General features: G+C 45.8%; 1 protein-coding gene across 2 annotated transcripts in view; it reads left to right on the top strand.

Annotated features, from left to right (window-relative positions):
* ANKRD52 (ankyrin repeat domain 52) overlaps positions 1-15,010 on the top strand; it is a 260,465-nt gene that overhangs the window by 140,766 nt on the left and 104,689 nt on the right. For both annotated transcript variants that reach the window (XM_085600316.1, XM_085600315.1), the window contains exons 19-22: positions 4,539-4,626; positions 7,359-7,476; positions 8,078-8,297; positions 9,018-9,105. In XM_085600316.1, coding sequence (XP_085456442.1) covers positions 4,539-4,626; positions 7,359-7,476; positions 8,078-8,297; positions 9,018-9,105 — 514 coding nt within the window. The remainder of the gene's footprint in view (positions 1-4,538; positions 4,627-7,358; positions 7,477-8,077; positions 8,298-9,017; positions 9,106-15,010) is intronic.

The raw sequence follows: 15,010 nt of genomic DNA, 5'->3' as shown, positions 1-15,010 counted from the left end.
GGTCAGTACTTGGAATCAAGCAATAAAAGTCGACTTAATTACTGTGATGTAAAAGCTAACACTAAGAAAATATTTGATAGAATACAGTCAATGATTCCCTATGGCAGAAAATTCAAGTTACAGCAATAGTATGTTCTCGTTACTTTTGTAATCCAGTACTGGGTGCCTAGACTCAGTACTGTGACCTTTATCCAAAACAGGTAAGTAATTACGTTTTCAGATATTATACGATTTTTAAAGAATATTTAAAGATTGCAGAAATAGACACTTAGAAGAAATTTCACAGAAAAACAGTCAATGATTCCCTATGGAAGAAAATTGGGTTACTGGTAAGTACAGTTGTAAGTAGTTTTCAGAGTTCGGGGACGAGGATTCTTCAGGTGCCACCACCACTTCGAGAGGTAAGTTGGGTAGTTGGAGGATAGGTAGGTACCCCGGGATTGGGCACCGGGGGCCGCGGGGCGCCGGGTGCAGGGGTGCCTTTTGGTGTCGGGAAATCTTACCCTCTGTTGATCGTGGTTGGGAGGGCAACTTGTTCTGAGGCTGCAGGCTTCTTCAGGAGTGTCGAGGGAGGTCCTTGGGTGCCGGACTCTGGGTCACAGTCGCCGTGGGGTCGTCCTCGTGGTCTTTGTTCACTCCGGCACAGGCCAGGCTTGGCTGGTGCAGTGTGCGCTGGGTTCGCGGTTCCGGGCTGCTGCCAGGGATTGGAAGTAGATTTTGAGTAGAGCCTCTACTCATGGGAGTCCCAGGGACTTAGAGTCAAAAGGTAGCCAGGTCCTCTGGGGTTTGTGAGTTTGCTGGCCACAGGAGATGCCAGGTTGGAGCAGGAGCAGGTTTTTGGGTCGACCGGCCGGTAGGGCTGGGGCCAAAGCAGTTTGTGTCTTACTCTTCTTAGCAGCTGCAGGGCAGGTCTTCTTTCTTCTACCTCTTCTTCGGATTTTGGAATCTGGAATCTGGGGAAGGAAGGTCAGGGTGCCCCTAAATACTAGATTTAGGGGCGTTACAGGTAGGTGAAGGGCAGGGACCAATGGTACACCCCCTATCCTGCCTCTCTCCTGAGGGAGGGGGCAGTAGCCTAGTCCTGATAGGGTAGCGCTTCCCATCTTCAAGATGGCGAGAGCCCGGAGATGTGGGGGAGGAGATTTAGCACCTCGCCCAGGATGTGCATTGTTGCAGGCCCAGAAGAGCAGGGGCTCTCTGACCCAGGGGTCCAGCAACATGTCTGCTGTGTGGCAGCCTAGGCAGCCTCAGAACAGACGTGGATTGTAGGTTAGGTTTTAGGGGGCATCTCTAAGATGCCCTCTGGGGTGCTTGGTACATTAAATCCCACACTGGCATCAGTGTGGGTTTAATGTGCTGAGAAGTTTGATACCAAACTTCTCAGTCTTCAGTGTTGCCATTATGGTGCTGTGGAGTTCGTGTTTGACGAGCTCTCAGCACCATGTACTCTTAAATGGCAGCACTGCACTTACAGTGCCCAGGAATGGACGTGGGTACTGTAGGGGCACAGGGCTCCTGCTCCTGTGCCCACACCATTGGCATAGGGCACCCAGCTAGAGGTGTGGCTGATATATGCCATGGCAGTGTAGGTGATGGGCATGGCACACAGGGATGTGTGCCATGTCGACTCTATGTTTTGTCTTGCACCCAGACACCCAGCCTGCAGGGGCAGTGTGTGTAAGGGTACATGGCCTCTAAGGGTGGCACAATGAGTGCTGCAGCCCTTAGAGGCCTTCCCTGGTCTCAAGACCCTGGGTACCTAGGGTACCATTTACCAGGGGCTGACATGTGGCCAGGGTTTGCCAATTTGGGTTTTGTGTGTTTAGGGAAGGAACATAGGCCCTGGGCACCTGATTGGCAGGTGTCCAGGGCACACTCAGTCAAAGTACATTCAGCAATTCAGCAAAAAGTGGGGGCATACCATTCAAGAAAGATGGCACTTTCTCACACACCTCTGCCCAGGTTGTGCATTGTTTCTGGTCCCAGAGAGCAGGGGCTCTCTACCTAGTGGTCCTGAAACATGTCTGGTGGTGGCTGGCTGCCTAGAGCTGGTCAGAGACCACATCAGGGTTATCAGGATTTCACGGGGCACCTCTCAGGTGCCCTCTGGGTACATGGTACAATAAATCCCACACTGGCATCAGTTGGGATTTATTGAAAGGAGCGGTTTTGTACCAAACACTCATATATTTAGTAAAGCCATAATGGTGCTGTGGAACTAGAGTTGTCGAGTTTCCAGCCTGTGTACTCCCTATAGCTTCACTGGCACTTAGAATATTAGGAAATGGACCGCAGTATTGTAGGGGCATATGCTCATGCAGATATGCCCGCAACTGTGGTATAGGGTACCCTGCCTTAGGGCTTTGAGGCCTGCTAGAGAGGTGACCTACCTATACCTTCAGGCACTGTTAGCTGGCATGGCACCCAGGCAGGGTGCCCTGTTGACTTTTTAGTTTTCTCCGTCACAGCATGCAAGCTGCAAGGGCCGAGGCATGGCCCCAGTAAGGGGGTGTCCCAAGGGACCCTCTTCAGCTCCCAGGCCCTAGGTACCCAGGGCAACATTTACTAGGCAGACCCTCCAGGATTTCGCGGTATGCCGCGAAATCTGCACTTTGGTAAAAATTCCGCGATTTTTACATAAGTGCCCGCGAAAATAAAGGAATGCAGGGAAAAGGTTTTTACATTTCTATGAAGAGTGAACTGCAGAGCGAGCAAGGGCTGAAAGGAAATAGGGACTAGACTTCCCTCTTATTAGCTGGGATTAACCAATCTGAGAGAGGCCAATTATTGAATGGGTGCATGCAGTACACTCTCGGATGTAGCAGTGCTGGTTCGCATTGCCCTGCCGACAGAGGACAAATGCTGAGCCTACTTCAGAAATCAATCATTCGGTATTGATAACTCATTAGTAAAGTGCTTAACCCAGAGGCACGAGCATGGCGGCGTGCCAGGACCTCAGCATGTTAAAATACATACTTTGTGGCTCCGGCCCAGCTCCAACCTAAATTAATAAATACTCAGAAGAAACGTTCCCGGCATGCACTTAGGGTGCACAAATATTGATCTCAAAAACATCGCCTTCAAGTAAGCTGGCTGTTTCTGAAATTGATATTGCTGCTCTGACCTACGTTGTTGTTTTAAGAAGGAGGAGGACGGGAGGAAAGTAGAAAACAGCAACCGTAAATTAAATGTTGAGGCGTGCGATAGGTTCTGGTTTGTAGAAATAGGTTCATCGGGGTAAGTTGTGCTTGCACGTTGCTACTGTGCGGGGCAAACACCTTCCTCGTGTCCCCAGAAACATGGAGGCGTCTTCCAGCTGCAGAGCCTTTGAAAGTTCTTCAACGACATTGTCTAATTTGTATACAAGAAACAAGACTGGCACCTCGTATTGATCTGCCCGACTTCTTTGATATCTCGCAGCAGTCCAGAATGGACATGGGCGCAGATGTCTCTTTGTGAATCCAGTGCTATCAGAGTGGTAATTGCACACCCGGTAAATACCGACACCGCTGGATGCAGAATTTACAGAGCACGCGATTTCTGCACCATTTCTAACGAGTGGCGCGTTCCCATTTAAGCTGTAGCAGATTTCACTGGGCAAAAATTATATATACAAAATCTGCATGGTGCACTGCCTCTAGGGCTGAGTGAAATTATAATTAGGGGCCTTTTAGCGCGCCTACATGGGTAGTGCAAAATGTGCTATGCCAAGCCACTGGTGACGTTTGGTACTTGCAATTAACAAACAAAACACATTTCCTTCACTCAGTGTTCAGAATTACAAGCTGCCCTGGCGGTCCCAATGAGGACTCATTTGAAGCTTCACGCCCAGTCACAGGTCCAGGAAGCGGGATACAGTCTTTCAAATGTCTCCCTCTCTCACTCGGTGTGCCGATTACAAGAATGGGCTAAGCAAATGGAGGATTGCATTTCAAAGGGACAGCAGCCTTCACCTGTGGGCTGCTTCCTCTGTTCCATATCCTAGGTTGCCTATTTCAAAGTGGAATAGTTGCCATTGTTTTAAATGAAAATGGATGATTATCAGTAAAATAAAGTGCCGCAAAAATGCAGCTAAATTTCCATATTTGTGCTGCTAAATTTGCTAATCCATGCCGCAATATCCTGGGGGGGGTCTGACTAGGGACTTACAGGCAGTAGAAGTACCAATTGGGGGTTTGTTTTCAGGGAAGAAGCACAGGCACAAGGGGCCTGGTTGACAGGGACCCTGTGTACTACAATTGAAACCACATAAAAACTAGGCAAATAGTGGGGGGCTAACCATGTAAAAGAGGCACTTTCTCTCCGTGTCAGTAACTAGCCTGTTGGTGAGTGCAAAAAAAGAGACTGAGGAAGACAGCTGAGGTGCTGCATCGTCAAACACATGTAACCTTCTCTAATAGTGTCCTCTGAGATTAGCCTGTAATGGAGCTGCTCCCTCCCTGTACTCTTTTTCTGTCATATATTCATACCTTTGGTAATATCCAGCTGACTTTTGTGGGTCCCCTTTGTCTAATATATCTCTGTTTTTTTCCTGACAGCTGCATACGGGAACACAGACTCCCTGCATCTATTGATTGATAGCGGAGACCGTATGGGTACCACCGATGTGACGGATGCCCATGGCCAGTGAGTTTTGTATCTTTTTGTAGGTTAAGGTTGAAGAAGTTGAAATGTTTGCTAAGTTTACCTGCCACAGTATGTACTACACAACATTTATTGCAAAATAAAATATCACAAGGTAAGGACAGTGTTACTACATGTCCAGTATGAAAAGCAACCCACCACTTACACAGAGTCTGGGTTTTGGTACCAGGTGGTGCATCAGGTGGCAGGACTCCCGACGATGATTACATTTTGGCTGTAATCTTTGTTTCTTGTACAATTTGAGGATGGGCCGGTCCCAAAAAGTAAACTTAATGCACGGGCTTTCTTTCTTGTGATAAAAGAATAACTGGCTGATCGTTTAATAACCACAGCTCTTCAGGTCGTGGTCCGAACCTCCGCCATAGCATCCACTCTGCAGACAAAGTGGCACTTTATAAGTCACTGGAAGGCTTAAATGTCATAATTGGAGCATGAAGCTCACATGGCTAGGAATTGTGATCTAAAAGCTAGGGTTGAAAGGAGATGTTTTTTTTGCTACTTTTAGGACAGAAAAATATCTGTTAGAAGTGCTTCAAATAAGATTGGTTTTATATTTGACAAGGTAATCGAACATTCAAACTAGAGACACTGCTGCATGTCAGTCCAGAAAGACTTCATTTTTTTATGTGTGGTATAATGGTATAGAGAAACATCCAGAATTAATTTGCCATTTAATTCCAGTGGTGTCAAAATCAAATCAGTTCATACATTTCAATGGCACTATTACTCTGTGTGCATAGATGTGAATATTGATTTTAAAAAAAGATGCCACAGTATGACAAATTTCTCAGGGCCAAGAAGGCTGTGTCTTGTCTTTTACTCTTACTGCTTATTAGGTTTTCCTATGTTATTTTCTAAGCAATTCATTTGACCAGGTTTACTCTCTAGCAATTTTAGAGGGATGGCTTTGGTTAAGGGATTAGGATGTTGGTAAAATGTTCCACCCTAAGGATGAGCAAGTTACCACAATAGTGGAAGTGTCATTTCCAATTTCTGCTGTTGTCTGCTTTATCGATTAGTAGGTAGCCAGGTGTCCTTTTGCAGAGACCTGTGAAGTATCCTTGCCTCTCAAGTTTTTACATTTATTATTTTTGTACATCGTGTTCATGGAAATGGGGATACCCTTAACATAAACAGTAAATTATTAAAAATCTAAATAATTTAATGTCAGTTCTGAAAACCCAAATAATCAAAAACCCATTTAGTGGAAAAACAATTTGATAGAAATGTCCTTGAATTCCTTGTTTCCCCAGAATACATGTGGTGGGCCAAGCCTTTTTGGTCTAAGTCCCAGTCATTTGGAATCCTTTCACCATGAGTTGCAACATAGTCCCAATCATCTTTCCATTAGGAAAGCAATTAAGACGTAGCTGTTTCCATACGTTCTACTTTTGTGGTTCTCTCATTAGTTGGCAATTTAGCACCAAGAGACGGCTAAGTGGTAGTATGCTTTAGAAATCCTAAAAATAAAAACTTGTTTTTACAGCAATACTAAATTGTAAATGTCATAACGAATCCCAATTAGGGAGCACTTTTAATATAAATGTGTAAAAATGAGCTACAGTGACTAAGGGAGAGAGAGAAGGAATAAGAAAAAGATGTAGAGGAAGGAGCCCCCTCACAAAAAGGTTTCGAAATTGAAGAGCATGAGGGAGCAGAAACATAAATATAACAATTGGATGAAAGAAATGAGTGGGGTGAATGTCCAAGAAATATGTAGAGGGGACAGGATGAAGAGGGAAGGAGAAGGAACGAGGAGTGGTGAAAAAGAGGGAAGGGATTTGGTGGCATAACCCCCACAGACCATCAGTTATAAGAAAAAGTGAGACACCATCCAGTAACAGACACTGCAGTACAGTACAATACCTGTGAAAGGAAGACCAGCATTGAAAAAGGATTTATGCAATCCTTGTATGGAAACTGTCAGAAAGAACCCCTTTTCAAAATTAATGACATTTACATCTTAGAAAAGGCACGTAAATGCAATTTCCGAAAAAATATACATCCGGGCCCAACACCAGATGGCGATCTATGCACAGTGTATAGATCTGCAGCTCTACATGCCAAGAACAGATGCATACTGGTAAGTAGCATATTCCTTATGAATTCTTAAAAATGGTGCACGCCATTAGTCTTGAAAATGTTTATCAAATATTGATTGGGGTGAAATGGTTTCTCAGAATAATTTGTATTTTTATTAAGTCGCATACAACCACTAGGCCATCCAATAGAAATAAACTATTTATTTTGCATCAGCTAAATGTACTTGCACTGTGACTTTGAGTCACCAAACCTCTGACAGTTGACTGGGGGAAGAGCTCTCTTGCTCTTTAACAAAAGAGTACCCATGTGCTTAACAGAGACCAGCAATGGTGACCTATTCCACACATCATTTAACGAGCACTTTATCAGAAGGGTTTAAAATTTGTACCAGCACATATATGTTGTCGCAAATAATTTTAAAACATCATTGATTGAATATAGGCTTTATTGGAGTAAAGGAAGGAATCGATCCTTCTAGATCATCCCAAGAATTAGAGCTTAAGAAACAATCTGCTCCCTGGCCACTGGTGTAGTTGTCATGGCTACTACAGATTGAATTTGAACTTAACTTTTGCGTAAAGGTGCCTGTTACTTTCTTGGTTTTCAGGGGTAGTGTTTTAAAAGCTTTGTCACCAACCATTAATACTCACCTCCTTATTCTCTCTCTAAAGGACTCCTCTGATGCTGGCGGTCATGAATGGGCATGTGGATTGTGCGCACCTATTGCTAGAGAAGGGAGCCACTGCAGATGCTGCAGACAAGAGAGGCAGGACCACCCTTCACCGCGGGGTAAGTGAGCATGAGTTGACAGTACCTAGTTTTGCTTTGTTGACCCAGTCTTGCTTTGTTTCCCTGGTCTGCTTCAAAGGTAGGAGTATATAATCTGGTCAGCCCACACAGGCATGGGATGTGGTTTCTCAATTCAGGAGTTGAGTTGTACATTGGATCTGCTGTGCAGTATTTCTGGGTTATTCTCGCCACACCAGTTACTGTGAACTGGACAGAGTTACATCTGCTCCCCTGGGCAGAAGGCGCTGACTTGTGAGAGTGTTTAATACTTGGCTGTGTTATTCTGATTAATGGGTTTACACGCTGAACTTCCATTTCTTCTGCCGTAGGAGCACAAAGGTTGAAGTCTGATGGTTATCAGTGCTTCTGTAGCATTCGGCCCTTTCAGTGACTGGGACTCTGAGGCTGTGAATGTACTTCACTGTTTGTTTGCATTTGTGCAGCATAACAGTTCATCAGATCATACGTTCTTCCAGACTGATTGTTGCAGAGCTAGACTGTTTGTTGTGCACCCTCCCTGTCTGCTATTGTTGAAGTGTGAGGAAACTACCTGTTCCTGCTGAAGCCCTTACTCACTGGTGCTTTTGTTTGTGGTGCACAGGCGATGACGGGCTGCGAGGATTGTGTGGGTGGGCTGCTGGACCACGACGCCTTTGTGCTGTGCAGGGACTTCAAGGGACGGACTCCAATCCACTTTGCAGCAGCTTGCGGCCACACAGATGTCTTGAGGATGTTGCTGCAGGCTGCCATCTCCACAGACCCCCTTGACTCCGTGGTGGACTACAGCGGATACACACCAATGCACTGGGCTGCTTACAACGGTAAGGTTGGGGTATCTGTAGGCTTCAAATTCCAGAATGCCATTTTGTGTTGGAGCAGAAGGGTTCATGTTTTCTCTTTGCTGGGCTCTGATGTCATGGCTTTCCCCCCTGCTTCTGTTCATCATCATCTGATTGATTAGTCGTATTCTCAGCATGCATCAAATATTTTCGCTCTCCTTCTGTCATCCTGTAGAGTTGCATCTGCTAATAAACCTCCCCTACTATTGGTATTCCACAACTGTGCAGCAGATGAGGGCGGGTGACTTCTTTTGCTATTGCTTGCTGCATCTTCTCCACTATATTTGCATGTTCCTCTACTCTCTTATTTCACTGGCACTTCTTTTAAGAATGTCAAGTTTATGCAAATAGAACTTTTTGTTGTATTTGCGACTGGCAAATTCTTAACAGAATTACTTTGCCTTTGTGTAGAGTAAACATTTTGCTCGTCTCTACCTGAATCCCTTAAAAATCTCTATACGGTTGTCTTTGACTTGTATTTCTGAGCACTTTCTTGTTTTAGGGTTAGTTAACCAGAATGCTCAGAAACATAAGGCACGCATACCTTTTAGTGTTACTTTAGTGTTTCACAATTCAAAACTAACCGTTAACATGCCAAAATAGACACAAGGACACATTGAATGGCTCGGCAAAATGAAAGATAGTTTAAAAAAATGCATTTTACTGCTCATCCCAGAATATTTTGAAACTTTATCTTTTCAGGGCACGAAGATTGTTTGGAGATGTTACTTGAACACAATCAGTTTGCCTACCTGGAAGGAAACCCTTTTACCCCATTGCACTGTGCCGTGTGAGTAGTTGCTTTTCTTCATCTGTACAACGTCTGAATTTCCAAGTTTTAAGAAATGAGGGGAGTCTGTAGTGTATTTGTTTCTATTTGAAACTGAAAATTGAATTCAGAGAATTTTGGCTAACATCCCTTCTTCCTCGGGAACTGTGACACCTCTGCTCCAATGCAGAAATGTTATCCGTATGAGTCATGACAAATGGATATACTGTGTTATTTATACCACCACGCCATTTGGCAATAGGTAGTATTTTCCCTTTTTTAATGGGTAAAGATGCTTGTTTCTTGTCCAGGAAAGACCTGGCTTGGTAGTTAGGGCTGGACTGATCTCTTGAGGATCAGGGTCAAGACTTAATTGCGTATGGCTGGGTCTGAACTGGGGTGGTGAAGTGAGCTAAAGAACGATGATGGATTCAACCCAGATCTTTGACTGGGGGTGAGTGTCTGACAAGTTTCAGCGCACCGTCCATCATCTCTTTGTGTTTGCTTTAGGAGTTTTGTTAGGCAGCAAGTGGTATATGCAGTAAGTTTTAAATGAAAATAACCCATAACGTTAAAAAAAGCTGTCCCAAAGCATGTATATATTTTGGTTTGGAAGTGAGCAGGATAGATTTTGAAGATGGTGTCTAGCTGAAGTTGGAGCGCCGGCTCCTCGTCTAAATGTGAACCTTTGAGTTAGGTGGGAGGCGAGGGGCAGATGGTGGAAGTTGTTAAGGAGATGGCACTGAGGTCCTGAACAGAATTGGTCAAGACCGCACGCATGTTTTGCACAGCGGTATATACTGCACTTCTACAATTTCCAATAACAAATGTTCTTCCATGGGATTTTTACGATAAAAATTCTTAGCATGTGTGCTTTGCAGCGCTTGGGACACTTCTTCTGAATTTGTTTGTATAAAAATACATTGAATGAAAGAAACCTAAATTCATTATTTTTCTCAAAAGCCGTGCATTATTCTGAAGTGTTTACATCGGACTTTATTCAACATGTTGACTCTATGATCATTAAGCTGTGTAAGCCTATTTGTAGACTTTAAGGGGTGAGGGTAGTTGGGGACACGAGCGGATGGCATAACAAAAATGCATGCAGCTTTCTTTATCCATGTTTCTTTTCTACACCCCTCCCCCAATTCTGGGTTCTGCCTGTTTGTGTTGCGTGTGTGTTTTGTTTCCAATGGTTTAACGTCTCTCCTTGGCTGTCGTTCGCACCATGTCAGGTGCGGTTTTATCCGTTGTCCATCTGTGTGTGTTTATGGAGAGCAGCTTGAAAACTTTTTGGGCCCACCAGAAGGGAGGGTGGTTGGGTTTCTGGGGGTTTTGCTCTGGTTGGTTCTTTTCCCAACTCACTGTGGCTCCCTCCTCCCTCCCCTGGGCGCTTTATTCCTGCTTCTTCTTGTTCACACTTCCAACCAAAAACTTTTTAAGGCTCCACATTTAATAGCACTTGTTCATTGCAGCATACAAAATTATTTCATTACTGTAATGTATTTGCTAGTCTTTGTCCACAGCCTGCATACAAATTGGTTTATTCCCTGCAGCAACGCCTTTTGCCCTCTCTATAATTAGGTACTCCCATTGCCGAGACAGATTGCCTATGCCAGTGCTTGTCATAGTCACCCCCACTTTTTGTTCACCAATACTGATGCTTTCAACTGGAAGCCTGCTAACCAGGTCCCAGTGCCAATTAATTTTCCCTAAAACAAGGTAAAAGATACAATTACACTATGGCACCCCTGTACGTCCCTAGTAAATGGTACCACATAGAGTCTTATGCCTCAAGGACCCCACACAAATTGCATGCAGACTGTCATTGCAGGCTGCGTGACATGGTGTAACCCATGATAAAAACACAACATAGCACACCTCCCTTTCTGTCATGCCAAGTCACTGTATATTATATATGTAAAGCAAACACAAGGAGATGAAGGACGGAGCGCTAAAACTTTTCAGGCACTCGCCTCCAATCACAGATCTGGGTTGAATTAATCCTTCTTTAGCTCACATCGCCACCCCAGTTCAGACACAGCTATATGCAAATCAGTCTTGACGCTGTGCCTCATGGGAACAGTCCAGCCCGAACTGCCAAGCCAAGACTTTCCTGGACCGGAAACAAGCATCCTGGAACCGGTTTCGGGGTAACACCCCTCATCAGCCAGGCTAGCTTGAATCCAGTGGCAAAGTGAGCAACGGACACACGTCTGGGCATACCCTGCCAACTTCAAGTGAACAAAGCAAATAAAAGGAGATAATGGACGGAGCGCTGAAGCTTTTCTCCACTCACCCCCAGTCACAGATCTGGGTTGAATCCATCATCATTCTTTAGCTCACTTTGCCACCCCAGCTCAGACACAGCTATATGCAAATCAGTCTTGACCCTGTGCCTCATGGAAACAGTCGCCCGAACTGCCAACCCAGGTCTTCCCTGGACCGGATACAAGCATCCCTGGACCGGTTTCGGGTAACACCCCTCATCAGCCAGGCGAGCAAGGGACCCACGTCTGGGAATACCCTGCCAACTTAGGGCGAACAAAGCAAACAAAAGGAGATGATGGACGTGTGAGAAAGTGGCTCTGTATATACTGTTCCCAAATAGGTACAGTGTGTACAGAGTCCACAGTCCCCAGAGGTTTGGCAGAGGTTAAACTTAGATATAACCTTACTCTCTTAAGTGGTAGCTTGGTCGAGCAGTAAGGCAGTATCAGAGGACAGTGTAAAGCATTTGTTCCACACACTCAGTCAGCAAATGGTCTCTCACACTCAGGAACTGAACTCTAGGCCAATGGTTTATATAAAAAATATATGATTGTTTTATTTTTAGAACCAACAATAGGTATCAAAATATACTCTCTCAGAATGAGATGCTTTAGTTAAATACTTTTGCAATATGAAATTGACTTTTGTAGGTAATAGTTACAGGTTGTTGCAATAGGCAACACAATTCCAAACACAATAATACATTGAGCTCAATGGGAATTTTAAGTTATGTGCACTTGATTACTTTCAGGATTACTTTTTTAACTCCAGGACTGGATCCTAGATTCAGTCCTGGGACAGTTCTTGGAAACAAGTGAATAAATTCAGTTGTTACTGTTGTGATTTTTAAACAATATTTTGCTATTTTAAAAGTTGACAAACTTTTTCTGATCAAATTACCAATGTTATCCTTTGGAAGGAAATTCACTTAGCAGGTAAGTGGGGTTATGAGTACTTTTTCTAGGTCAGTGTTGGGTACTGGATCCAGCACTAGTGTACCACCTGTAAGCAGTTCAGAAACTGCGTTTAAGTTATACAGGCAATTTTTAAAGAATATTTATAAGTATGCAATATCAACAGAAGAAATCTCATAGAAAAACAGTTTCCTATGGGAGAAAATTCAAGTTACGGGTAAAGTATGTTCTCGTTACTTTTGTAATCCAGTGCTGGGCTCCTCCGCTCAGTACTGGGGCATCTATTTAAAACAGGTAAGTAATTACGTTTTCACAGTTGGTATGATTTTTAAAGAATATTTGTAGTTTGCAAAAATTGACACTTAGAAGAAATGTCACAGAAAAACAGTGAATGGTTTCATATAGGAGAAAATCGAGTTAGTGGTAACTACGGTTGTAAGTACTTTTCAGGGTTCAGTGCTGGGCACCAAGATCCAGCACTGGGATCTCTCCTAATAGCAGGTGAGTATTTCCGTTTTCGTTACTCGGTTGATTTTAGGTGAATATTTTAGAGTTTCGAAACTTCACACTTAAAAGAAATTTCAGAAGAAGCCAGTCAATGTTACCCTATGGAAGAAAAGTGAGTTATCGGCTTTTGGGTAAGTACTCGACTGGCAGAGTTAAGGTTCTGGGCATAGACTCAGGGGTGTCCCAGGGTCAGGTAAGTACAGTTGTTTCACCCTCAGCGGCCGTGGGGCGGCCGGGTGCAGAGTGAGTTAGGCCCAATGTTATCCTATGGGAGGCAGGGGGGGGCCTTGGTTGGTGGCTGCTGACTAGCAGGCCACGCGGCTGTGGGAACTGGGCTCCTGGTCACTTGCTCAGGGCAAATGGGGAAGTAGGTAGGAGTAGAAGTTGCACTGCCAGGGCCACTTGGGCGGCTGGGTGCAGGGTGCTTTTGAGCCTTCGGGCACTTAATGAATTTCAATGGGAAAGCTCAATGATGAACAAAGGCTGCAAGCTCGGGGACGAAGATTCTTCAGGTGCCACCACCACTTCGAGAGGTAAGTTAGGAAGTTGGAGGACAGGTAGGTACCCAGGAGTCGGGCACAGGGGTGCCTTTTGATGTCGGGAAATCTTACCCTCTGTTGATCGCTGTTGGCGGGGTCCCTGGTTCTGAGGCTGCAGGCGTCGTCTGGAGCGTCAAGGTGTGTTCTTGGGTGCCGGATTCGGGGTCACAGTCGCCGGGGGGACGTCCTCTGGGTCTTTGTCCACTCAGGCACAGGCCAGGCTTGGCGGGTGCGGAGTGTGCAGGGTTCGCGGTTCCGGGCTGATGCCAGGGGTTAGAAACTTGCTTTGAGCAGAGCCACTGCTCATGGGAGTCCCAGATGCTCAGAGTCACAAGGTAGCCAGGTCCTCCTGGGTTTGTGAGGTTGCTGGCCACAAGAGGTGCCGGGATTTAGCAGAAGCAAGTTCGAGGGTCGACAGGCATGTAGGGCTGGGGCCAAAGCAGTTGGTGTCTTCCTCTTCTTAGCAGCTGCACAGCAGGTCTTCTTTCTTCTTGTTCTTCTTTGCTTTTTCGGAATCTGTAATCTGAGGAGGGAAGGTTCAGGGTGCCCCTAAATACTAGATTTAGGGGCGTTACAGGTAGGTAAAGGGCAGGGACCAATGGGTCCCTGCTAGGGGTGGGTACACCCCCTATCCTGCCACTCTCCTGTGGGAGGGGGGCAGGGCTTCCCATCTTCAAGATGGCGAGAGCCCGGGGATGTGCTTCACCTCGCCTCCCCCACCTGAGGGATGGGGTTGGCAGAGGCTGGCACATCCCCTGTCCTTACTTGGGGTTTCCGGCCAGTCTTCCCGCCAGAGTGGGGGTCGGAACCAGTGGGGGCCTTTTGCTGGGTACAGCAAATGGCCTTGAGAAGCTCACAAAGGCGGCATGCCTTTGAAGCTTCCCCCTGCCCATCCTGGGGGAGGAGACCTAGCACCTCGCCCAGGATGTGCATTGTTGCAGGCCCAGGAGAGCGGGGTCTCTCCACCCAGGGGTCCAGCAACATGTCTGCTGTGTGGCAGCCTAGGCAGCCTCTCAGACAAGACGTGGATTGTAGGTTAGGTTTCAGGGAGCATCTCTAAGATGCCCTCTGCAGTGCTTTGTACATTAAATCCCACACTGGCATCAGTGTGGGTTTAATGTGCTGAGAAGTTTGATACCAAACTTCTCAGTCTTCAGTGTTGTCATTATGGTGCTGTGGAGTTCGTGTTTGACGAACTCCCAGCACCATATACTCTTAAATGGCAGCACTGCACTTGCAGTGCCCAGGAATGGACCTGGGTACTGTAGGGGCACAGGGCTCATGCTCTTGTGTCCACACCACTGGCATAGTTCACCCAGCTAGAGGGGTGGCTGATGTATGCCAGGGCAGTGTAGGTTGTGGGCATGGCACACAGGGATGTGTGCCATGTAGACTCTGTGTTTTCCCTTGTACCCAGACACTCAGCCTGCAAGGGCAGTGTGTTAGGGTACAGGGCCTCTAAGGTTGGCCTAATAAGTGCTGCAGCCCTTAGAGGCCTTCCCTGGTCTCAAGGCACTGGGGGTACCATACACAAGGGGCTGACATGTGGCCAGGGTTTGCCAATTTGGGTTTTGGGTTTTTAGGGAAGGAACATAGACCCTTGGCACCTGATTGGCAGGAGTCCAGGGCACACTCAGTTCAGCAAAAAGTGGGAGCATACCATGCAAGAAAGATGGCACTTTCTCACACCCCCAG

This window comes from Triturus cristatus, chromosome 4_2 (genome assembly GCF_964204655.1).
Source record: "Triturus cristatus chromosome 4_2, aTriCri1.1, whole genome shotgun sequence".
Lineage (NCBI taxonomy): Eukaryota > Metazoa > Chordata > Amphibia > Caudata > Salamandridae > Triturus > Triturus cristatus.
This window is presented reverse-complemented; position numbering and strand designations above follow the sequence as displayed.